The 24,728-nt window shown below is 50.8% G+C and overlaps 2 protein-coding genes across 12 annotated transcripts in view; one reads left to right on the top strand and one right to left on the bottom strand.

The window, feature by feature from the left end:
- Nucleotides 1-3,027, top strand: part of FMNL3 (formin-like 3) — a 55,567-nt gene extending 52,540 nt beyond the window's left edge. For 2 of the 4 annotated variants that reach the window (XM_008582843.1, XM_008582851.1), the window contains exons 24-27: nucleotides 643-735; nucleotides 1,006-1,129; nucleotides 1,262-1,378; nucleotides 2,069-3,027. In XM_008582843.1, coding sequence (XP_008581065.1) covers nucleotides 643-735; nucleotides 1,006-1,129; nucleotides 1,262-1,353 — 309 coding nt within the window. In that variant the 3' untranslated portion in view covers nucleotides 1,354-1,378; nucleotides 2,069-3,027. The remainder of the gene's footprint in view (nucleotides 1-642; nucleotides 736-1,005; nucleotides 1,130-1,261; nucleotides 1,379-2,068) is intronic. The other 2 variants (XM_008582859.1, XM_008582863.1) reach the window with 1 other exon arrangement.
- Nucleotides 3,028-3,307: 280 nt separating this feature from the next.
- PRPF40B (PRP40 pre-mRNA processing factor 40 homolog B (S. cerevisiae)) overlaps nucleotides 3,308-24,728 on the bottom strand; it is a 72,702-nt gene continuing 51,281 nt past the window's right edge. The window contains exons 1-25 of one of the 8 annotated variants that reach the window (XM_008582762.1): nucleotides 18,296-18,372; nucleotides 17,378-17,521; nucleotides 16,982-17,047; nucleotides 16,263-16,290; nucleotides 16,005-16,030; nucleotides 15,763-15,873; nucleotides 15,329-15,449; nucleotides 15,206-15,230; nucleotides 14,763-14,969; nucleotides 14,398-14,527; nucleotides 14,251-14,315; nucleotides 13,546-13,710; nucleotides 13,337-13,445; nucleotides 12,809-12,959; nucleotides 11,843-11,976; nucleotides 11,071-11,185; nucleotides 10,832-10,923; nucleotides 5,979-6,095; nucleotides 5,629-5,766; nucleotides 5,344-5,439; nucleotides 4,987-5,085; nucleotides 4,612-4,786; nucleotides 4,241-4,302; nucleotides 3,980-4,123; nucleotides 3,308-3,877 (exon numbers count right to left, since the gene is read on the bottom strand). In XM_008582762.1, coding sequence (XP_008580984.1) covers nucleotides 3,785-3,877; nucleotides 3,980-4,123; nucleotides 4,241-4,302; nucleotides 4,612-4,786; nucleotides 4,987-5,085; nucleotides 5,344-5,439; nucleotides 5,629-5,766; nucleotides 5,979-6,095; nucleotides 10,832-10,923; nucleotides 11,071-11,185; nucleotides 11,843-11,976; nucleotides 12,809-12,959; nucleotides 13,337-13,445; nucleotides 13,546-13,710; nucleotides 14,251-14,315; nucleotides 14,398-14,527; nucleotides 14,763-14,969; nucleotides 15,206-15,230; nucleotides 15,329-15,449; nucleotides 15,763-15,873; nucleotides 16,005-16,030; nucleotides 16,263-16,290; nucleotides 16,982-17,047; nucleotides 17,378-17,521; nucleotides 18,296-18,313 — 2,631 coding nt within the window. In that variant the 5' untranslated portion in view covers nucleotides 18,314-18,372 and the 3' untranslated portion in view covers nucleotides 3,308-3,784. The other 7 variants (XM_008582768.1, XM_008582775.1, XM_008582760.1 and 4 more) reach the window with 7 other exon arrangements.

The raw sequence follows: 24,728 nt of genomic DNA, 5'->3' as shown, positions 1-24,728 counted from the left end.
CGAGGGTTTGGATCCCACATACAGACCGGTTCCGCTCACTGGCTGAGCGAGGCACGGGAGCAGCACCAAGGGTTGCAATCCCGTTGCCGGTCCCCGCCCGGTGGCGCACTGGATAGTGCGCCGCTTGGGAAGCGCAGCGGCGCTCCCGCCCGAGGGTTTGGATCCCACATACAGACCGGTTCCGCTCACTGGCTGAGCGAGGCACGGGAGCAGCACCAAGGGTTGCAATCCCGTTGCCGGTCCCCGGTCCAGTACGGGGGCAACACTGAGGGTTGCGATCCGTTGCCGGACACGGAAAAAGACAAAAGACAAAAAAAATAAAATAAAAAAAATAAAGAGGAGTTTGGCTGAGAGAAAACTGGTTGGGGGTGGGGGGGCCAAGCTTCAAGTCTTGGCCTTTTCTGACTCCTCTGAGTCCTGGGAGGGAGCAATGGAAGCTGGCGACAGGCCTCTTCACTGTGAACTGGTGGGCAGGGTGGGGGCCCAGGCCCTTCCTGTCATTGTTTGGGGCAGGAAGTGCCCCTCCAGAGGGTGGTCACCTGGGGTTAGCTGGTCCCACTGCCACCCACTCTCTACCCTGTTAGCCCCTCCCCTCACAGCCTGTGTGAGCCTTACCCCCAACCCACCTTCCACGGTTCTTAGGAAGCAGAACAAGAGAATGAAGCCCGCAAGAAGCAGGAGGAGGTAATGCGGGAGAAGCAGCTGGCTCAGGAAGCCAAGAAACTGGATGCCAAGGTGGGTGGGACTAAGAGCTGGGGCCTGGAGGAAGATAGGGTAAAGGACTGGGGCTGGCAGGAGCACAAAGTTAGAGGAGATGGAAAACTGGAGTAGACAGACCACCCAGAGGGCTTGAGGGCTAGTGTCCAGAGGGATTGGGAGAGGGGATTTGGAAGGCAGATTCCTAGCAATGCACAATCAGAGGCCTCAGACTGCTTCTTGAGGCAGGAACCAGCTCCATGTTAGGTTAGTAATGACTTCCCTCTCCCTCCAAATGCTTGGCCCTAGACCCCATCCCAGCGGAACAAGTGGCAACAGCAGGAGCTAATTGCAGAGTTGAGGCGGCGCCAGGCCAAGGAGCACCGGCCTGTTTATGAGGGGAAGGATGGTACCATTGAGGACATCATCACAGGTGGGGCCCCTTTCCTTTCTTGGGGCCTGGCCATTGGGCGCAGCTCCCAAAGCCCATCCTAACCCCTTTGGGCCCTCCTCCAACCCCACCCCTCATGAAGCCTGACCACTGTGTCTCTCTTCTGGGCCACAGTGCTGAAGAGTGTCCCTTTCACGGCTCGTACTGCCAAGCGGGGCTCACGCTTCTTCTGCGATGCAGCCCACCACGATGAGTCAAACTGTTAACCCCCAAGGCTGGGGCCCCTGACAGGTACTGGGCACCACAGCTGCCCCCTCTGCATGCCTACCTCCCAGGACTCCTGCTGGAGCCCTCAGGAACCTCCTCTCCTGCATGAGTAGGAACCATTCTCTGGCAGCCTCCTGGTGACAGGGCACATACTTCTTGCATGCCCCATGCTCTGAGAAGCTTGGCTTATCTCCTGCATGTGCCCTCAGGGAAGTGTTATCTCTCCCACTAATGCTGTCCTGGCTTCTACTAAGACCTAAGGGGTAGGGAGTTGCCAGGCCAGGGTTGAGAGGTGTGCCAGAGCAGGCAGGACCAGACAGACCTATGGTGCTGATCATGGAGGCTGAGGCTCCATTCCCGGCCACAGGGGATCCTCTATCTTTGTCTCCCCCTAGGGCTTCCCCCTTGGGGCAGTCAGATGTTCCTTGATCTCTCTTTCCTGACACCCAGTCAGCCTAGGATCTCTTCCCAGATCCTGGCTCTTCCTGAGTCTACCTGTTTCTGCCTACTGCCCAGAGGCCTCTAGTCACCCCCACTCCTCTGAAGATGCAGAACCCTAGCAATCTCTCCAACTACCCCTCAAGCCTCTAACCTCAGCTCCCTTATCTACCTCACAGCTGGCTTCTCCCTGGCCCTGCCTGTGGGGCTGCTCCTGAAGGTGCTATCCTGGCTCAGCCTCCCTGCCTGCTCACAGGCCCTCTGTCTTCCCCACAGGCCTCCACTGCCAGCCCATTGTTGTTCTCCACCAAGCCAGAAGTGCTGCACCACCGACTGGCCCCCCTCGGGCTCCAGGCCCCCACTGAGGCCCTCTTGGAGGCAGAAGCACTTCAATTCGAGTCCTGCAAGTCCAACCAGTGGACCTGGAGCCTGGGAATCAGCCAAGGGCCTAGCAGAGGGCTGTGCTGCTCTCTCAACCATGTCCCAGGTCTTGAGGCTGGGTCTTACCTGCGCCACTGTAGGCACTAGGCCTATAGGGGCCTGGCATTTCTTGGGTGCCTCCAGTACTGCACTTTGCCCCCATGGTCTTCAACTTCATTTCCTCAAGGGTCACCTCAGGGGTGAGAACAACTATTTCCAGCTTTAGCATATGCAGGGCATCTAGGCTCCTCTTCTACTAGAGCCCAGAGGGTTGAGAGGAGAGAGCAACTAACTTTTTTTTCCCCTTCCTTTTTGTAATCCCTTGGTCAACGCTGGTTTAGAAGTATCTAAGCTTAGGGAGGCCTGGGACCCTGCCAGTCTCAGATCATGTCTTACCAGGAGCAAGGCCCTTCTAAGCCTGGGCCCCGCCCAGCTGTGCCCTAGTGATAAGGGTAGAGGAGAGAGGGCAGGCTCACTGCCCTTATCCCTTGGCCCACTTCATTCTAGACTGACTCTGTCATGGCCACAGTGGGCAGAAGAACAGATGTTTTCTCTGGACCAGCCCCAAAACACCTAGAGAAAGGTTGTGCCAACAATATTCTCACCTTTTCTCAGCTAAGTTTTTTTGGCTTTTTGGCAGGGGTTAGGGAGAATGGTGGTCTTAGGTGACTATTTGCTCAGTTCCCTGCCAGTTTCTTTTTCACCCCTGGAAGGTAGTGCAGAGGCCCACTTCTTTTTGTACATGTACCACCTCCCTTCTCTCTTGTACATAAACCCCAGACCTTCCCTCTCTCAACAAAGGCTTGAAGCACCAAGCCTGACTCTGTCTCCTCTTTTGGAGCTTGGAGGGTTAGGGTGGCCATTTAGCCTGACTGGAGCCATGGGAACAGAAAGGACTCAGGGAGGAGCTGCATCTGTTTTGGGGGAGATGAGCTCAGAAGCCTGGAGGAAAGAGAACGAGGCTGTGCAAGCTCCAACTACACAAAGGGAGGCAGGCCTGCCATGAGACACTACTGCCCTCTGCTGGGCATCCGTACACCTGTCCAGTCACCAGCTTGCCCCAGTAGCACATGAAGAAGACAAAAGAATCACAGGCCATGTTATAAATACTGTTATTTAAAAAACAAAAACAAAACAAGCATACATTACGTCCTGGGGCTGGAGGAAGAAGTGGTAGAACCCCAGGGCCAGGGCAGACAGGAACAGGCACTGATGCTAGAAGGTGAGGACCCTGCCCTCTGCCACCCAGGCTGTGGCCACTAGCCTGTCACTTCTCCCTGAAGACCCCTTCTCTCACACTTTATCTATTGGCATTACCCACCCCACGTGGCATATACCACTCATCTCTGGTCTGGGGCTGAGGGCGAGGACTGCACTAGTTGTCCGGGAAGTGGGGGACCCTTGAACACCAAGAGCAACCTTGAGAGGTGCCAACAATGGTGTATTGGGGGTAGGGTTGCTTTAGGAAAAGTGGACACAGACCAGACTAAGGAAGAAGTCTGAGGCAGACGGTGAAGGTGGCCCAGGAGCCACAGCCTCACACAGACCCGACGCAGAGTGCAGCTCGTCAGATCACTGGTGGTAGTCCAGCTGCTGCAGGAGTGTCCGCCGCCGCCTCTCTAGCTCACCCTCACTCAGCTCACTTTCCGATGTGTCCCAGCCTGTCTGTTTGGAGCAAAGGCAGAGCTCACCCCAAGCCTCCACTGAGGGCCGTGGAGACCTGGATGGAGTACTGACTGGGCTGGGGCCAGGCCGCCTGCCCCTCACCTTCTCCTTCTTGATTCCAAAGCCTGGGGAGCGGTTAGGGAGCTCTGCCTGCCGGAGCTCCCTGTCCTTGTCCTGTTCTTGTTCTTTCTCATCACTCTCCTTGCCAGCTTTCTCCTCAGGGTCTGTCTCACTCTCAGGACTGTTCTGTAAGAGTCCAGAGCCCACCTCCAGCTCAGTTTCTGTGAAGGACAGCCTGGGAGGCAGGTGGAATAGATGTCTTGAAATAGCAGAGCCTTTGGTGGAAGTTCCTTTTCTACTCACCGACTTGTGTCTTCTCTTCTTCGTTTTCTTTTTTGGTTTCTTGGCTTTCCGAAGGCCATGATCTGGAGATAGAAAAATCCCTACTAAGTCCTACCAGAAGAAAGAGGGCTCATCCTTATTTCTGCCACAGCTCCTCTGTTCATTCTTCAGAGATGGGGACCTTGTGGTCTGAGGCAGCAGTCTGATAAGGTCTGAGTCAGTCCAGTTTTCCTTCCTTCTCCCAGTTTCTTGCCTGGGCAGACAGGAAGTTCTCCCTACTCTCCCACAGGTGCAGCCCTCCCAATCTACTCTACCCTCAAGGGGGCTGGGGCTGGCCAAGGGCCTCCTCTCAGTCTGGACCAACAGTTCTTCAGTTCCTCCCAACTGCCTACCTGATCCAAGGAGAAAGTGGGAGGGGGAGCCTCGTCCTCCAAGGGCAGCACCCCCACTTTCAACCGAATCAAGTGAGGAAGAAGGCTCAGAGCCTGACTCCGAGGGGTTCCGCCTCCTCCGCTTGGGGGGCCGGAGAGATGGTGGGGGCAGCTCCTCCTCTTCTGACTCAGAGCCCTGGGCAGATCAGCAGATAGGTGTCAGTGCAGAGGTTCTCTGGCCTCCAGAAGCCCTGGTCTGGGAATTAGGGACAGAGGAGGATACAGGGCCAAAGGAATCCTCAAATCTCCCTCTAAGGAAGGAGATATAGGGGAAAAACAAGAAAAGTGTTCCTTGTTTCCCCAAAACAATCCAGCCTTGCCCCATATCCCTTCTACCTGCCAACTCACTGAGGGTGAGTGGGAATGCTTGCGATGGTGCTTCCTGCCCTTCCTGCCGTGCTTTCGGCCTTTGATGTGGAGGTGCTGGCATTCAGCCTGCTAGAGGCAGAGGGAGAGGGGTGAGGATGGCACCAGCCTTAGCCTCAGAAAGGGCCCTGCCTCCTAAAACCTGGCTTTGCCTCCCTCTCGCAGGCTAGGGCATTCTGCCTATCACAGGACTGCCTTAGGCCTCCCCTTCCCTAGCTTGCCAGGGAAAGAGGAGCCCTAGGAGTGAGAGGCCACAGGTTTCTGTTGAGCTGGCCTAGGGAATTCAAGGGACTGGGATAGATCCAGAGGAAAAGAAGCCTGCCTCACCTCCAGCACCTGCAGGAACTCCCGAAAAAGCCGGATCCGCTCCGACTCCAAAGTGATCTGCTCAAAGGCTGAGTCGCACACAAAGCGCTCACGGACCTTGAACAGGGAGAGCACTGGTGATCAGACCAGGCCCTGTCCAGCCCTGCCACTGCCACGAGCACAGGGCAGGAAGGGAGGGAACCGGAGCTGGCCCAGGGATGTGTTGTGACTGGGGTGGGCCTTCAGTAGTGAAGCACTGCTGCCCTCAGGCTTGAGGGGTGTTTGGGGCCAGGCTGTGCTCCTGACCTCTTCCCAGGCAGTGCCCAGCTCCAGAGCAGGCACGGCCTGCCTCAGCATGCTTCGAAAGGCAGCTTCCCTGCGCCGCATCCTTCGTGCCTCTTCCTTCTCCCGCTCCCTCTCCCGTGCCTCTGCTTTCTCCAGCAGCTGAGGGAGAAGGGACATAGAACAGGGTCACCCAGGAGGATGGGTGCCCAGGTCCCATTCAGGTATACCTTAGGAAGTGGAAAATTGAGATCTGGGTTCTAACATCCATCATCCCCTGAACTGGGGACACAGTGGGACAGTGAGTGAGAAGGAATGGAACAAGACACTGGGATGGGTTAGCGAACTAAGCTCCGCCCCGCCCTGCCCCTCACACTATTGAAGGTCAGCTTGATGTTGCCTGCATCCAGCGCAGCAGCCCTCTTGTCAAAACTTATGACGTGGGCGAAGTCCTCAAAGGCTGTGTTCACCTCCACACAGAAACCCCGGTCCTGTGGGCATAGCAGCACATGAGGTGGGGGCGGGGGGGGGGGGGGTGGAGTTACAGGCCCAAGGTCCAAAGCTGCAGGCAGAGGGGTCAGACTACAGGATGCTCAGGAAGCCCCCTGCAAGAGATCCATAGCACTGACACGCCTGCCCTGGAAACCAAGTTGTCCAAGTCCTCATTATCTGACAGTTAAGTCCCCATGCCTACTCTTGGTTCAGATTTCACGTGGAGCTGAAGGAGTTGGGAGGTGTGTCTGCTGCTTGATGCCTGAGTTTCTCACAATTAGCTTTGTTCCTTTGGCTTCAAGCTCTGGCCCCAGCTGGGCCCTCCTGCTTCTCAGTAATGCTTCCATGCATTTTCCATCAACATCTGCTGGAAGCCCCCTTTATTTAGCTCTTTACTGAGTGCTTACTATGTCACAGGTACCATGCTGAGTGCTTCACACAAATTATCTCATTTAATCCCATGGTTCTAAATTTAAGAATAAGACAAAAAGGGAAAAATAAATAAATAAATAATTTTTTTTTTTTTTTTTGTCTTTTTGTCTTTTTTTTCCGTGTCCGGCAACGGATCGCAACCCTCAGTGTTGCCCCCGTACCGGACCGGGGACCGGCAACGGGATCGCAAGCCTCGGTGTTGCTCCCGCGCCTCGCTCAGCCAGTGAGCGGGAACCGGTCTGTATATGGGATCCGAACCCTCGGACGGGAGCGCCGCCGCGCTTCCCAAGCGGCGCACTATCCAGTGCGCCACCGGGCCGGCCCAATAAATAAATAAATTTAAGAATAGGTCCTAGTATCCTAATTTTATGCGGAAGGAGAATCCAAGGTTTAGAGAAACTAGAGCGCTTGCCCAATCTCATAGCTGATATATGGCTGAGCAAGAACTCTACCCCCAAAGCCCATGCTTTCAAGCACTATACTCACATTGATCACTTAGTCCACAGGGCAAATGGAGGCCATTAGGTGTACAACTCCCAGCAATATTAAAATCATCTCCCATTCTCCAAGCACTGTCGGCTAGGCTCTGTGCTTCTTACCTAAGCCTCACAACATCCCATTCAAGTGGAGGCTTACAAAAGTGATCTTCTCACTTGGCCCAAAATGACATGAGTGGTAAGTGGAGCCCCTGGAGTTTGAAGTCTGGCTCTCAAGTCAGCTGGGGCACAGGCCAGATTCCCTTCCTCTCCCTCCACATAGCTCTACCTTCCTCTGCCCTTCCCACTGATGGCAGAGCATGCTCTTCTTGCTTCCTTCCAAGAGTACCTCCTCAACCCATGTTCTCCAGACCTTCTCAAACCTATCATTCCCTCTCTCTTGGGGAACTGAAAGCTTCAATCTCATCCTTTTCACTGCTCCTTCCATCAAGCACACACCTCGCTTAAACCTGGAACATCTCTTCCACCCTGCTCTCACTGTCTTCAAACTACCTCCCTCTACTTCTTTTCCTCTGTTTCAAAATCTCTTGAAAAACAACACAAAGGAAAAGGAATGGACATTTATTGAGAGCCTATAATAAGCAAGACACTTTACAAATGTTACTTAATTTTCACAATCTTGCACGTGGATTATCCCCAATTTACAGATGAAGAAGAAACTGAAGCTCAGAGACATTATGTAACTTGCAGTGGTCTCAAAGCCAATAAAGAGTCAGGAATTATCTGACTGTAAAATGTGTGCGCTGCTCCCATGCCACTCCCTTCAGACACTGCTCTCCCAAAGGCTGCTCATGTCCTAATAGTCAAATCCAAGGGCTCCTTCCTGGTCCTCATTCATCTGGTCCTTAGTGCTTCAACACTCCCCTCCCCAGATCCCCTCCTGTCTGACTTCTTTTATCACTTCTCTTGCATGTGCATGTTCCTGAGAACAGTAGTCTTTTTTCACTACCCAATCTATACTCTCCCAATCTCATGCCACACCTCTCCTGATTTTCAGACCCCTACTAGACCAGATATTTCACAGACACCTCAAATTCAACAGATGCTGAGAGAATGTTTCTCATTAGCCACCCCCCCCACCCCCCCCGCCAAAATCCCATGGATCTCCCTTGCCCAGCTCTGTCTTCTACCTGCTCCAAGTCCAGGGATCTTTGCATTATCCTATGGGATGAGAGGTGCCATCATAGTCCTCCTGGCTGTGGATGGCCACAGGGACTCCTGGGTTCATCAGCTCTCCGTAGGCAGGAACCCAAATGGTAGAATAGGAAGGGGAACTGGCTTAAATATCTTCTTTCTCAGGTGGCATGGGAGACAGGACCCAGCAAGGACAGGACCCCTGGAGGTCACTTTGTGGCTAAAAGTTAACTGTCTAATAAGATTTACCTATCCTATTTTCTCTAGCCCTGCTCTTCTTGCTTAATCCTTACCAATGGTGCCATCACCCATGGCCCTGCTCCCTGCCACCTTTGACTCACTCCTTTCTTTCCCTCAATGTCACAAAACAATCTGTCAACTCTACTTCTTATTGACTCTATCCCACTGGTTTTAAACTTTCACATTTTTTAACAGCAGAAAATTTTTTCAATAAAAATCTTATGTAGAACCTTAATGCATAAAAGATGTAAACTGCTCCACTTGAAAATATAGGAAAAAGCATAAAATCCCCCACACTCAACCCCTTGCTTGTCTCAAGGCACCTATGAGGAAACCTGTGGCGTATGAAGCAGAGCTGGAGCCCTATTGCTCTCTCTCCTCATCTGCCATCCCCACTAGCCCTACCCAAGACCCTACCCACCTAGATTCCCGCAACAGCCTCCTGACTGGTCTCCCTGCTCTCCCTCTTTCATTTCTTTGACCTAGCCTCTAGCATACAGTGCTTCTCAGACTTCTGTACCAAGTAGCCCGATAGCAGGGAGAGGTCTGGGGATGAATCAAAAGAGGATGACTCAAGATCAAAATTTATCTGAACTACTTGCCATTATCACTTTTAGTATCTTGCGGCTGTCCTACCACTGCGCCCCCCACCACTTAGAGAACCTAAGTACTCTAGACTTAGAGGTGCTACTATGAAAATTTATCTGAACTACTTGCCATTATCACTTTTAGTATCTTGCGGCTGTCCTACCACTGCCCCCACCACCACTTAGAGAACCTAAGTACTCTAGACTTAGAGGTGCTACTATGTACCATCACCAGTAGCTTTTCCAAGACACCATTTAATCTTTTCATTTCCTGGTTCCTCATTACTTATAAAAATCCAAATTTCTTATTTTAGCATTCAAGGCATTTTACATGCAGGGCTCTACTTCCAAACTGGGGTATGGAGTTTGAGAGAAAGAGAGGAAACCATAGGGTGATATGATACATCTCACCCAATGGTAAGTAATTTTAAAAAATTAAATTTATATTAAATAGAGTAACAATATGGTAGTAAAATACAATAATACCTGCATGAATTTGTAAGGCAACACATAGGACTTCAAAGAAATGTTATATGAACATGTGCAGTGAGACATTTCTAGCTTGATTCCCAGATCCCTCTCAACCCAGGTACCAAGTGACAATCCTCTGTAATTAGGTGTAATTTGGTGGAACACTCACCATTTTTTGGATGAGGAAACTGAGGCTCAGAAAGGTTAAGCAAGTGGTTAATCTGCACCTTCACCCCAGGCAATCTGCCTCAAGTCCTGCTCCTAACCACTGTACTGTTTCCTCAAACGCATTAGAATGTTCTTCAGTTCCATAAAGAAATATGCCTTCTCCTTGTTTTTTTCTTTTGGAACATCACTCACTCACTCACTTTTTTATCTTTGATAGACATGGATATTGAGAAATATTTCTCCCACATAAGAAAAGCAACAGTGCACAGGTGATAGTAAATGGCAGCTGATGCTTGCTGCAGTATCAAGAAAGCAATAGAAGAAAAGAATAAAAATTTAAAAAAAGAAAAAAGAAACAAAGAAAAAAAAAGGCAACAGGGAGTGGGGGGATAAGGATGACTTGCCCTTTTTAAAAGGGCAGTGGCATCTCAGCTTGAGTCCAGGGGATACTTTGCAAAACCAGCCCAGTGCTGCTAGATAATCCAAATTGACCAGAGAAGCTGGAGATCCAGATTTCTATGTGAAATCTCTGATTTTAAAATGTTAGCAACAGGGCCGGCCCCATGGTGCACTCGGGAGAGTGTGGCGCTGGGAGCACAGCGACACTCCCGCCACGGGTTCGGATCCTATATGGGACTGGCCGGTGCACTTGCTGGCTGAGCGCGGTGCGGGTGACACCACACCAAGGGTTGTGATCCCCTTACCGGTCACAAAAAAGACAAAAAAAAAAATGTTAGCAACAAATTCTAAATTTTTCTAAGACACTGTACAGGCCAGAAAGAACATATCTGTGAGCTATCAGTTTATGATTAGCTGTGCTTTTTGCCCTCAAACCTGCCATGACCTTTCTACCCCCTTGTCTTTGCTCCTGTAGTACCTTATGCCCAGAACGCTCCACCCTCCACCACTTACTCATTCCTAAACTTGCAGTTCAACTGTTAATTCTTCCGATCCTATCTCTACAATAACACTTCCCCTCTATATAACAGTTCTCACACCTATCTTCCTATTAGGCCACAGGCTTCTACGGGCAGAAATTGTGTCTTATTCATTACAGAGTCCCCAGTGCACAGTAAAGGGTCACAGTAGATATCTGCTGAACCAAGCTGCAATGCTCTTGCAAAACATGACTTATCAGGGAGTCCTGTCCAGGGAACATGCCCTGCATACAGCCTATATCCATCCATAACCCTGAGCCTCTCTCACCTTAAGGATGTCCTTAATGATCTTCTTCTCATCATGGAATCGTGCCTTCAACTCCTCCACATAGAACTTGAACAAGTCCAGAGGAGTGGAGCCTGCAGGGAGGGAGGGAGGGGGGGCCTGGCAGGCAGCAGCTTCCCAAGGCCTGGGGGTGGGGTCAAGGATAGGACCAGGGAGTGGGGGTGCAGAGAGGCTGGCAGGGCAGGAAGCCAGGCCAGAGAGGGGGAGCCTGGCTGCCTTACCCGGCTGGCCCAGCATGTTGGCAAAGCGAACATCAGTGCTGACTGCTGGGTACAGCTCCATCCAGGTAGACATAGAGTGCAGCTGCCCTGTCTCGTGCAGCTCGTCCAGGAAGGTCTGAGCAGGGAAAGGCCAGTTACAGGGAGAGTGAGACAGGGAAGCAGAGCCAAAGACTGGGGAGAAAGAGAGGGAATGGCAGAAGGAGAGGCAAGGACAATCCAGATTGAGGAAATGCAGGCCAGGGAGGTGGAGATGAAGAGATACAAATGGGGAAGCAGGGAGCAATACGAAAGGAGAGAATGTAAATACACAGAGAGGGACAGAACAACAAAATGAGAACTAGCCAGTGAGAAGGCAAAGAAACAGAAACCTGCCTGCAGCACAATCTTCCCATGACTTAGCTTCAACTACCTGACATGTTACAGCTAAGTAACCCCCAGCATTACCACCATTACCAGCCCCAAGCTGGGTGTAAGCTCTGCTTGTCTGGCTCTCCACCCAAGGGAAATAAATATGGCCTAGCTGCCAAGCCATGCCTGTGCTCTCTGTTGGTAGTTTCTGGGTGGCACATACATCTAGTCTCTCTAGGGGAGCACAGTCCAGAGTTAAGGGGACACAGCCGGAGCAGAATTGCAGGCAGCAATTCTCATGGAGCTTGAACAGGGCTAAACACAGACAAAACAGGCAGCCTAGCTGAGAAGAGGCGGGGCATAAGGGAAGAGGCTGTGATCTGGGGTAGTGCTGAGCTCTGATCCAGAAGGGCGGCAAAGATACCTGGAAGGCCTCCCGGTTCTTGCGTTGCTGGCGCCGCTCCCGAAGCCGGGCCCGCTCCCGCTCCTCCTCCTCCTCCCTCTCCAAAGCTCGGATGTGCTCCTCAAAGCAGATCAGTGCATCTTCCTTGTCCATGTCTAAAGGCAGGGAGGGGGGGTCAATGGGCACTGTACCAGTAGGACACCCTCTCAGACCCCTAGTGTTTCAAGGATGCTGCCCCTGTAGGTGCTGGGGACCCCCAGGGTGGTGGGAAAAGGGGGCAGTGAGGGCTCTGTGGGAGCAACCGCTGGAATGATGGTTCTTGAGGGGGTATCATTAATTGTATAAGAAAAAATTAGCAAGTATTCAGCTCTTGTGAATTCAATTACTAGAAACCATCATATGAAACCAGTTTTCTTGGGATCTGAGGCTTTACATATTTCAGAAATGGGAATCACTCAGGCTTTGACACAACTTCTGAAGGTGAATTTCTGATATCATCAGTGATTACAGGCCAACAACCACTTATTGCAACATATGTGACCAGTTAAGAACCACAGTGCTATGATTTAAGACTATATTCACATGAGCTATAAATATTATCAGGGGGCTGGCCAGTTAGCTCAGTTGGTTAGAACACAGTGTTATTACACCAAAGTCAAGGGTTCAGATCCCCAAAACAGCCAGCTGCCAAAAAAAAAAAAAAAATCATCATCATCATCTCCAGGATTTCTGATTCCTATCCGAGTTCTTCCTCCAGAGCCACACAATGTCCAGGTCAACAGTGAACCCCAGAGGGAGGGAGGGGGTGTCCTGAAGCATTCTGGGACCCCCAGAGTCCAGAGAGGTACAGGGACAGAGTGAGTGCTAGGAACTCCTAAGATTTCCAGGAGGGAAAGAGGTCCAGGGGAATGGTAAGAGCCAGGTTCTGGGGTTCTAAGTCAGTGAGGAAAGGGGAAGGGACAGGTGGGAGTGGAGACCCAGGCTTACTCTGCAGCTGATGGTCCTGAGCAAAGCTGGGGTTATCCATGAGGTACTGCTGGGCCTGGGACCATGTAGTTTGGAAGTTGACACTACTCATCCCATCAAGGATGCTCTTCAGGGCCTGGATGTTGCGGCGCCGGAGTTGCTTGGCCTGTTCCTGGGGAGCCACAGGATCAGGATGAGGCAGGGTAGGCCAGAGCTACCTACGTGGGCCTGAGCAGAGGAGGATTTGGGGAAAAGAAGGTAGCTAGGGAAACTTAGGAGGAAGCCAGACTTAAGACTCATGTCCCAGGGAAGGGAAGGAAGCACAGTTTACAGACCAAACCCTCAGAGACTCCTTCTTGCCCTCCCACACACCCAGAGCTACAGGCCCAGAGCAGAAACGGAGGGATGTGCAAGTGCCACACCAGCTTCCAGGTCAGGAGCTGGAACACTGGGGAAGTGGAGAAATGAGTGGTCAGGGTCCATAAGAAAGCAAAGACTAGGAGTCCAGAATGAAACTGGGACTGAAGGATCAGGCCCAGTGACCATTACCTTCTCCTTCTTGGCCAGGAAGAAGAGGACATCGTCATAAACCTCTTTTCGATCCCTCTCAGGGACCACAGCCCAGACCTCCAGCTCCCCAAAAGTCTGTTCTGCCCTCCTGTGGAGCATACAGGCTGTGAGTAGTAGGCAGAGAACAGAGACCCTGGGCCTGTGTGTTCTCAGTGTTCCCAGGGCCCAGCCTAGCCCAGCCCCCTAACCGGTAGCGGGTGGTAGAGGTCATGCGTTCGTGCTGTTCCAGGAAATGCTGCAGGGTCTGCTTGGCCTCCTTGGCCCTTAGCCGGGCCTCTTCCTTCTCTTCCTTCTCCCGTTGCGCCTTGTAGGCATTAAATGCCTGCTTTTTCTCACTCAGTTTGGGCAAGGCACTGGGGTGGAGAGAGTGGAAGCAGGGTGGGGATAGAGTCAGCCCGAACCACCCTGCACAGTCCACAAAGTAGGGTTATGGGACACTGGGGAAGGGTCTCCATAGGGCTGAGTAGGAGCCCATGCATGGGCAGAGCAGCTGCAGGGGCTCCAAGGGCACAGATGCCTGGGATGTAGGTAGGGGTGAGAGATAGTGAGGGGAAGACATGGCTGCATGACACTGCTAATACCGGGCTCTTTTGCTTTGGGGTTCTCAAGCCACTGCCCCTCTGCCCTATCCAGCCCCCTCTTTCCCCAATTAATTCAATTCGATTCAATTCAATTCAATTCAACAAGTATTTATTGAATGTGTCATGTCAGATACCTTTCCCTTTCCTTCTCCTGGAGGTCCTCAAGCTTTTCTTCCCCTTGCACCCCAGCCCAGACTATCACTTTCCTGACTCCGGCCCCTTTGGGCCTGAGAGTTGAGCAGGGGTTTCTCAGGGAGCCCCTGGACCAGCTGCTCTCACGAAAAGGGCCTGGCTCCCTCTGCCCAGGCCTACCTGTAACGGGGGTCGGTGACCACCATCTTCATGGCCTGTTCCCATGAGGCGTTGGAGGGGACAGCCTGGAATGGAGCAGGCGGGGTCATGGGGCCTGCCCACCTCCAGCCCCCTCCAGGCCTTCCCTGGAAACCCCACCCTCAGCACCTTGTCCCTCAGCAGTTCCTTGAACGCCTGCTTTGCCTTCTCACGGTTGCTCCAACTGAGGCCAGACCTCTCTGGTTCTGGCTTTGATTCCTCTTCTTCCTGCTGTGGTGGCTGATGCTGTGCAGCAGAACTGGGGGGCAGAGGGGACTAAGCTACAAGGTGCTCCAGCCCTCAAAGCTTTCACTGCCCTGTATTCTCAGCAACACATCACCCCTTCCTTGTTCCCTAGAGAAGTCTTTTTCTGCCCGTCAGAGGTCACACCCAGATCTTCAGGCCCCTCCCGAGAGGCCTGGCAGAGGACAAGGGTTGAACTAGGCTGGAAGCCTGAGGCCAGCATCTGGAATACCGTGGGGGTCAACCCTCACCTGCTGGGGCCCTCCTCCAGCTGCTGCAGGAACCCCTGCTCCAGGGGCTGGGCAGCCTCTGACATATCACAATCTTCACTCCCACCTGGCTCAGGTTCTAGGAGACCCATGGGCATGGGGGTGGGACCAGGAGGTGCAGGTGGGGGGTCAGGCTGTGGCTGAGGAGGCTGTGGCTGCAGTGTCTGGGGCTGTGGCTGCTGCTGTTTCCTGTAGATAAACCAGAAGGGCAGTGTCCAGGAGTAGAGCAGGGATAGAAGAGGTCAGGAGGGCTGGCTGGGTTCTCTATCCTGGGAAGGACTGGGGCCAGAGCGGAATGACTCCACAAGGAGACAGAGAGCTGGCTCTTCCTCCCACAGAGTAAGGATAATGGAGAGAGAGTCCATTTCCACCCCAGGTGCCCCAAGTATATATGGAGAGGTAAGCAAGGTGGGCAAGTCACTCACCCTGCAGCCTCTTGTTTGACCAGAGCTGCAATTGGAAAAGACAACACAGTCAGTCACAGGATAGCAAAGGACCCCCAGAACTCCTGCCCAGGCCTACCCACTCCTACCCCTAGAACCCCTCACCCTCCAGGTCATCCAGGTCCTTGGGCCTAGTCCAGCGGGACTCCTTACTCTGGTTGTTATAGTAGTAAGGTTTGCCTGTATCCGACTTGTACTCTTTCCAGGGACACTGGGACAGCAGCAGCTGCAAGACGAGGGTCAGGGGACATCAGTGGGCTGGAGATACTCTCCAGCCTCAGTCAGGGGAGCTAAGAGGAGCTAAGGAGACCCAGTGAATAGAGGACACAGGAGTCTTTAGCTACCACCTGGCTTGGTTCAACTGGGGCAAAGTGGACTTCCTAAGATCCTAGAGAGACATTTCCAGGGAGGATGGGGGGTGATCAGGGAACTTGGAATCAGAGGAAGCATAATGAGCATGGTTAGAGACTCTAGGGAGGCCAAGAACTTGGAAGGTTCAGGGCAGCTGAAAGGAGGGGCCAGAAAGCCCCGCTCAGGACCTCCGCCTTGGACTTGAGCACGCTGGGCTTCTCCCACACGGACTGCTTGTCGTCAGCATTGTAGTAGTAGATGCGCCCATCAGGGGCCACATGCTCACTCCATAGGGCCCTCTGGGGGGAGGGGGACACAGAATGATGGTCAAGACTCCTTTCCCAAAGCTTCTCCTCACCCCAAAGATCTAACCATCAGCCCCCCACGTTCAGCCTTTCTACCCAGACACCTCTGAGCTGGAAGAACTCACCGGAGGGCCAGTCCCAGCCACAGCAGCTAGAAAAGAAGCCAAAGGAAACATCCTCAGTCCTTGCTCCAACCCCCATCTTATCCCCACCTATTCCTCCCTTATACCATCCCCAGTAAATATCCCCCTGGTCCCATCAACATCCCAGGCTCCCTGGCATCCCAACAGGCATGATCCAGGGTGGGCTCCAGTCCACGGCCCCCTCTCCCCTGTACCCCCCAACCTCCGAGCCTGGGGGGAGCAGGCCCCCAGAAGACTCACAGCTGGCGGTGTCCGCACCCGGAGCCGTCTGCCGAAGAAAGAGGAGGGGGAAGGGTTGGGGCCAAGCCCAGTGGCCCCCAGGATCCAGGCCATGGGGGATGGAGAAGCAGGCCAGCCAGGATCCATGTGTCCTGCTCCTAGGAATCTCTGTTCCCTAACAGACTTCCCCCACCCTCCAACACCGTGGCTCTAGGATCCCAGAGTGGAATCACACAGCAGCTCCTTTCTTCATTTTCCTCAAGTGAGAATATTTTGTTGAGTCAATTCCTGAAGCCCATCTCTTCAGAGTGGATGCCAAATTCTACATCCTACCCAGACTCTACTACACTGAGCAACAGCACAAAAAGGTACAGCGAGATCCCTGGGTGCTGCTGCCTCCTCCAGAAACAAAGTGGATGTGAAGAAGGGACTATATTCATGTTTCCACAGGGCATGGCTCTGACAGGGTAAGAAGTGTTTGGCATGAGTGTGTTCCTTACGGGAGCGGGGCACAGCATGGGGAGTAATAAGAGAGAATGTATATGCCTTTGGGGATGAGTGGGAAACTAGAAGAGTTGAGTACATGGCTGGCGAGGAGGATTTGAGTGGGGGGAGTGTTGCCAGAGACCAGAACGAATAAGATGAGAAGAGGGAAAGAATGAAGGCCATATCCCTGTACTCCAAGTCAGATCCGCAGGACTGCAGGGCAGAACCTGCTTCCTATTGACCCCAATGCTTACCGCTGCGGTGACGGGCACCGCTGGCATCAGCATTCCTGGCATCATTGGAGGTACCATTCCTGGTATCTACGGATACAAGGAAGACAAAAACCAGACACCATGGTGAGGGCGGGCACAGGCCAGGCAGGGTCCCTGTGAGTGGGGATGCCCTGAGGAGTCCTCAGAGATCCGGTTGGGGCCATTACCCTCACCTGGGCACCTCCTCAGGCAATCCCCAGGTTTTGGGCTCTCAATATGCCTAAGAGTTGTCTCAGCCATTCAGCAGACAATCCATATGGGCCTGCCCCAAAGCTCCCTTCCAACCCCAGTTACTGAAGGCCAGATGCCCACTCTCATCTCTATCCCCAGCTAAACGGAAAGGGTTTCCTGAGGCCCCAGTGGAAGGCAGCCGATTACCTGTGTGAGTGGTGGTGGTGCCCCCATTGGTGGAAGCATTGGGGGCAGGATGCCAGGTGGCATGGGGGGGATGGCTGGTGGTCTCTGACTCATGGGGGGTAGCCCCATTGGAGGAAAGGGCGGGGGAATCCCCGGAGGGGGCATCTGGAAATGAGGAAAAGAAGAAATCCTAAGCAGAGAAGACACTGCCTTATCAAAGGCCAAGAAGACCTGTCAGGAAACATCCACTTGTTTCCCACCCCAACCCTCCACCCTGACTCTGAGGCAATTCCAAGGCTTTAATTTGAGAAGCACAAGACATGAAACTGCCTCCCTCCTCACCACTGAGAAAGACTGATAACTGGGGAAGTTCTCTGGGTCTAACAGGCAAGCACACAGACCTTTAAGAGGTGGGGAAAGGAAAGGGAAAATGGAAGGGTAACAACACCAGACTGCAGCTGGAAGGCTCCACTTCTTCAGTTCTCCCCAAAGCAGGCCCCTCACATGGAAGGGCAGCAGACAGTGTCCAGGTACCTAAATTCCCTAGTCCCCTGCCTCCCATCCCTTTCTTTCCAACTCCTGACCACCAATGCTATTCCAGCCCAAATTCTGTGGTGTATTTAAAGAGCATAGGTAAGGAGTAGTGAAAGAGAAAGACAGCCCCACCCTGCCCTCATGCTAATGGGGTCTTTTCCCTTCTACTTCTCCTATCCCCAGCCCCAGTGTGTCCCAAGGACAAAAAGACAAAGGGGAAATTGTTAACTTTATGCACTAAGAGCTTAACAGCAGCTCTCCCCACCCCAATGCCCAAACAAAACCATCCCTCTTCCAAGGGCAGCAGAAAGGGGAACAGTGCTGGTGATGCATCAGTGGCTAGGGCCTGCAGAGTTGGGGGTGCAGGCTGGAAAAGCCAGGCCCAGGGAAAGATGTAAAACTTACGAAGGGTGGTGGCATCATGGGGGGCCCCGGTGGGAAGGGGGCAGGCGCTGCTGGGGGCCGGGGACCAGAATCGGGAACCGACTGTTGAGGGAGAGAAAAGTCATAGGACCCAGGATGGGCACAGAGATGGACTTTTGCAGAAGGGAAGCAGAAGGGGTGAGGATGAAAAAGGAGTACAAAGATCAGAGAGAGGATCTCCAAGCCGAATTTCCTGCCAACCCCAAGCTCTGAGTCCTGGGTAGGTCTGCTCTGTTGTGTCAGCCCAGAGCAACTGGCTGAGCCCCTTCAGTGTCATTTTTATTTTGGAAGTTTCCATTTCACCATAGCCACAGAAAAGATGGAGGAGGCTCTACTACAAGCACAGACTGGCTCTTCCTAAGGTTTTTAATTCATTCTCCTGCCTGTGGGCAAGGCTGTGCCTCTCTCAAACTAGTTAAACAGAGCTTTTTTTTTATGTCTCAAAGTATCCAGGGAGGGAGTGGCCTCTCTTCCTGTTCCCCCACCTCGATTAACCCATTTACAGAGATTCAGTCCAAGCTCTCTAAACACAATAGTCATTAGTCCTTTAAAGTACTAGTATCCCTAACTCCTCTCTTCACTACCAGCTTCCTCCCAACTGGCCTCATCTTTACTTACCCACTTTCTTTGACATCTTCTACCCCCAATCACCAACTTCATCTCTTTAGCTCTACTACGACCCCCTGTGGTGGCCATCCACTCCTCTACAAATCCTGAACTCATCTCCCTATGGATGCAGGCTTCGAACAGCTTAAGTTGCCCTGTCTACACCTAATGGTGACCACATCCCATCCTTTAGTTCTCAGCTTAAATATCACTTACTCAAGAAGTCTTCCTAACTCTTAAAATAGCTCCTTCTGATTTATTCTCTATCTGATCCCCTTTTTAGTTTCTTCATGTATAAACTTTTGTAATTATTATGTTTGCCTAGATATGTTTCCACCCACTAAAGGATAACAACATTCTATGGGGGCAGGGATCATATCTGACTTGTTAAAAACTGGACTCCTGGTACCTGCCACAGTGTCTGGCACATAATAGGTACTCAATAAACATTATATGAACAAATGAAAGAAAAAAGGAACAAAGCCTCTCTATTCTAAAAAATCCAATTCTAAAAATTCATCCTATAAATATAGCCCCACATGGCCAAAATGGTGTGTTTTCATTTCAGTATTATTTGTAAAAACAAGATTGGAATCAGCCTAAATAGCCCACATTAAGGAACTATGAAATTATACATAAACATAAAATGGAATAGTATGCAGTCATAAACGAGAATGAGAAAACAATCTCTAAGATGTATTACCAAGTGGGAAAAAAGCAAAGTGCAGCAAAGTTTTACCATTTGTAAAAAAAAGAAATTGGTAGAAGGGGGACAGAGGTTGAAGGGAGATTTTCCACTGTACACCCTTTTGTACCTTTTGAATATGCAACCATATGACTATATTACCCATTCAAAAAAATTTTTTTAAGTGAACCAAGGCTTCAAGATGCAGCCAAAAGGCCCTACCCTTCTTCCTCTTTGCCTGAAAGTTCAAGGGTGGTAAGAAGGCATTCTAGGAAAAGGTGGTAGGCTGTCTGAAGAAAAGCCACCTCCCTGTCCAATTTCCCTATCTCCCCAATTACTCCTATGCTGAGAAGGCTCAACATTTACAAGTGTTTTTTAATCTCTACCTTTAGCAATATCAGTCCTTCATCTTGTTCTAAGAAGAGAATCATATGAGCTAAACTACCTTTTTTTAGCCCTGTATTTAGGCCTGCTCTTGCCCTCTGAAACTTTCCTCAGCATAGGAAGTCAGAAGCTAATCAATATGGGAGGAAATCCAATTTTCTGTATCATACTTTCCCACCTCAAGCTGCCTCAGGAGCCTCTCTCACCTCCCAGATAACCACCTCTAAGTCTTAGCAGGCTCTGGAGTTGCCCATCTCAGGTACTGGTGCCACTACACCATCCATTCAGAAGTCCAAGACAGAAACGTATGAGTCTCTCTCCATACCTCCCTCTTCCTCACCAATGTATCACTGAGTCCTGTTAATTTTACCTCCTAAAGATTTCTTGAATATACCTACTTCTCTCCATTTCCCCTTTCACCATCTCTCTTATCCAAGACACCATCTTTTTTCTTCTGACCTATTGCCGTGACCTCCCAACTGTTCTCCCCACATCCATTCCAATCTGCACTCATAAAAAGCTTTTCAAAATGCACATCAGGCTGTTACTTCCCTGCTTAAAACTTTTCAGTGGCTTCCCACTGCTCGTAGGGAAAACACCAAAATCCCCAACCAGGGCCTGTGACGCTATGGGAGGTCTGGTCCCCAACTGCCCTGACAGCCTCACCCATGCAAAGCTGCTGGATCTGTGTTCTAGCCACATTCATCTTCTCTCTGTTCTCCCACCTCAGGCATCCACTTTTGCCTGGGACAACTGTGCTGGCCCCCCTAACCCCACACACCTCATCCACATATACTTCACATCTACCAATCATCATTTCCTCAGGAAAGCCTTTCCCAACTCACAGGACTAGTCAGAGCTCTCTTACATATGCTCATACAACAAGTACCTCCCCTTAAGCAGTTATCCACTGGAATTTTACAGTTATTTGTGCAATTCTGATTATACTATTATTTTATATGACACTAATAAAAAACAAATGCTGCCAATTAAATTGATACCCTGTAGATTTTAAAATACGTACTGACTTCAGAAATGTTAAAATATGAATATCAGAACTAGTGAAATATAATATCTGTGGCCCCCCACTAGACTGAAAACTCAAGGGTCAGGGACTTTGTCTTTGCTCACCCCATATCCTATCCCCATTATATTTTCTTCACCACCCCCACAGTAGGTGCCAATAAATATGTGTTGACTTAATGACTAAATGGTTTGGCAAGTCTCCCAATACAGCAGGAGGCCATTGGTAAGGCCTAGTAATTATTCAGATAACACAGAGCTGTTGGGAAACCTGGCAACGAACCACAGCAGTCCCCTCTTCTTTTTTTTTTTCCTAAAAGATGACCGGTAAGGGGATCTTAACCCTTGACTTGGTGTTGTCAGCACCACGCTCAGCCAGCGAGCTAACTGGCCATCCCTATATGGGATCCGAACCCGTGGCCTTGGTGTTATCAGCACCACACTCTCCCAAGTGAGCCATGGGCCGGCCCAGTAGTCCCCTCTTCTCATTCCAAAAAGATACGGGGAATGATCCCTCCAAGTTCCTACAGCTGATTAAGACAGAGCCAGGACTGTACCCAATCTGCCCTCCAGCCCTCCTCCTTAAAATCACAGTTCCTGCCACAGGAAGCAGGTATATTTTTCACTCTAGTATATCCCCTGCAATCTAAGTGGTTATTAAATCAGCAAGGATTCAAAATTTTCTTGCTTGAGAACCAATGGTGGTTCCCTATTGTCTACCCTACAAAATCTTTCATCTAACATTCAAAGCCTTTTAACAAAGCTCATCCCGTACTTTTTTGGGCTCAATGGCTTCCCTCCTCCTCTTTGTGCAGGAATTGTTAGATTACCCTCATGTGTTTCTTTTATTCTACTGTGTCTCTCCCTTTGTTCAAGATGATACAATATCCACCTGCTTCGGGTTATCTATATGACTGTCCCCCACACATACACTCACTCCTACCTACTTGTGTCCCCTCAGGATAAATGCTGCATCACTTTGCAGAGTGACATGCTACTCTATCAATATCTGCTGGGTGTTTCATGTGGGACTGCTTGTCTCCCCACTCAGGTAAGGATTTCCCTACATTTAGGGATTGAAATTTCTCCTTTTAATCCTCCCCTGAGTTTCTAGTCAGGGCCCTGCACAGAAAGCGCTGTGATAAAATGCAGTCCCCTCCCTAACCTTATTAGATTTTTGCACACTAAAATATCCTAAAACATGGGGCTGGCTCATGGCTCACTCGGGAGAGTGCAGTGCTGATAACACGAAGGCCACGGGTTCGGATCCTATATAGGGATGGCCAGTTAGCTCACTGGCTGAGTGTGGTGCTGACAACGCCGAGCCAAGGATTAAGATCCCCTTACCAGTCATCCTTTTAGAAAAAAATAAAAATTAAAAAAATATATATATATCCTAAAACATATTCCTGAAACAACATGTACATGTGCCCATTTGTATAAATTCTCTGAGTACAGGCTGACAGTTACAGAGAGAGGTAGCTTGGCAGAGTATGTGTAGCTTAGGGAAAAGGAACTGTAATCAAATACTGGCATGGGTAAACCTAAATAATAAAAGCTACAGCGCAGCCCTGTAACACCAAGTTCAAGAGTTCAGATCCCCGTATCAGCCAGCCACCAAAAAGAAAAAGCTAACTGTATATGACCATTTTTAACTTGGGATGGAGACCTCTGAACAGGATTCAGACGCTGGCCTGTTTTGAACAGTTCCCCACAGAGGATAGAGTAATGGAATGAACGTAAATTACCATGAAACCTCCAAAGCCCTCCCTTTTTGAAACAACCCTGTTCCTCTCCCACCTGCTGCAGTGCCAGTACAACTTTGAGTCTTATTACACAGCTGGGTGAGAATCTGAAGAAGAAACTAGTGCAAGACAGGGATATAGGAATGGGAGCTGAAAGAGAAGCACATCCTATGTCTTCCCTGGAACACAAATACACTTGTGGGCTGGGGAGAGGATATGAAGATGCTTGATCATCTGATCATCATATGTTCTACCTGTGCCAGTGAAAGGATCCTGCCCCGTGACCTCCACAGAGATGCAATCAATTCTTAGCCTTCACATGTAAGGGGCATTTCAGAACTGAACATTCAGAAGAAAGAACAAAGGAGAAAAGGACAAGAATGGAAAGACAGAAAGAAGAGAACAGAAAGAGGAAATAACAATAGCTGATAGCTAATATTTACTGAGTGCTTATTATGAGCCAGATACCATGCCAAACACTCATTTAATGCTTGTAACCATCTTAGAGGTTATTATCTCCATTTTACAGATAAACTGAAGTTCAGATAGATTAAGTAACTTGACCAAGGTTCCAAGAGTTTAAATGGCTCAGGCAGGTTTGGAATCCAAGCATCATCCTTGTTGGGAGGCAGCTTTGTGGAGTAGTTGAAAGCACAGGCTGTTGGTACTTGTGCTTTGACCAAAGTTTTGAACAAAGCTGCCTCCCAAGCAAGGATGATGGTGCCTCAGATGATATTTCTCACACTCAAATTCATTCCCCTGTTTTCTTTTCACCCCAATCCTCACACAATCTTGAAATCCTCAGAGAGCCAGGTGACCCCAAGGTCTGCCTGGTGTGACTTGCTCCCACTCCCTCAAGGGATGTGTGTTGGAAAATAAAGGCTGGGAGGCACATTTCTCAGAAAAAGGTAGCCATCATCAAAAAGAAAAGGCTGAGAGAGCAGCTCATAACCTTGTGGTCTATCTACCTGCTACCCTTTTTCAGCTGCCCAAAACAGCACCAGCCCCTCCCTCCCTGTTTCCAAGATCATCCTAGTCCCCACTCTCCTGTACCAGCCCTACTATTCCTCCTGCTCCCCAAAGATCCTGGCTACCTTACTAGAAAATATCTTCCCGTTGCTTCTCTATGATCCTGCCATTTCCTCATCACTCTCCCCCTGAAGAACAGAATGTTACTTTTGGTCTCCATCTTTCTGAGTTAGGTCTTAACCTCCTCTACTCACAGAGTTCTTCCACCCCTCGGACAGGATTCCAGAGGCACTGACTAGCCTGCCCTCAGCCTTGCAGGCTTTACAACTACCATCCCCCACATCCCTAGGGATTTTCTCCAGCCCCAGCTGAAGGCCTCTCCTCCATCTTTATCCTTCTTTCCTTTGCTTCCTCACATCCTAGATCACATTCTCCTGAATTTCCTTCTCAAGAACCACCCAATTTTGCAGCTGGAAGAGATCTGGGATATTATTTTCATGCACTTTCCTTTAAAAAAAAAAATCAGTGGGAAACCTGATGCCCAAAGGAAAGTAGTGACTTGCCCAAGGTCACACAACCTTGTTACCAGACCAGGGCCGAGACCGCGGGCCCTCTCCTCTCCTACTTCTTGGACCACCCAGCCCTGGGTGGGGGCCAGAAGCCTCTCTTTCCTCAGAAGCCCCCTCCTTAACTAAGGAGACAAGGTTTTGCAAATGTGGGCAAATGAAGGAGGGGGTGTCCAAACGGTCTTGAGGGGCACCCAGGGCTTCCAAAGGGAAAAAGCGCTGGGTCCGGGGGAGCGGCATGTCGCACGCCAAAGCCCCAGAAGGGAAAACTGGTCCGCACTTCACCCCGTGTCCCACGGTTCCCTCATCTCCCGCCCTCTCTCTTCTTTCCCGACCTTTCTCCACAAACCCGCCCTTCACCTCACCCACTCCCGCAACTCATCCCCCTCACCCCCTGCCGCGCACACCACCCCCCACCATGCTCCATCATGGCCTCC

The sequence above is a fragment of the Galeopterus variegatus genome, unplaced genomic scaffold (genome assembly GCF_000696425.1).
Source record: "Galeopterus variegatus unplaced genomic scaffold, G_variegatus-3.0.2 Scaffold95, whole genome shotgun sequence".
Classification (NCBI taxonomy): Eukaryota; Metazoa; Chordata; class Mammalia; order Dermoptera; family Cynocephalidae; genus Galeopterus; species Galeopterus variegatus.
The sequence above is the reverse complement of the archived record's forward strand: the minus strand, read 5'-3'. Positions and strand labels throughout refer to the sequence as shown.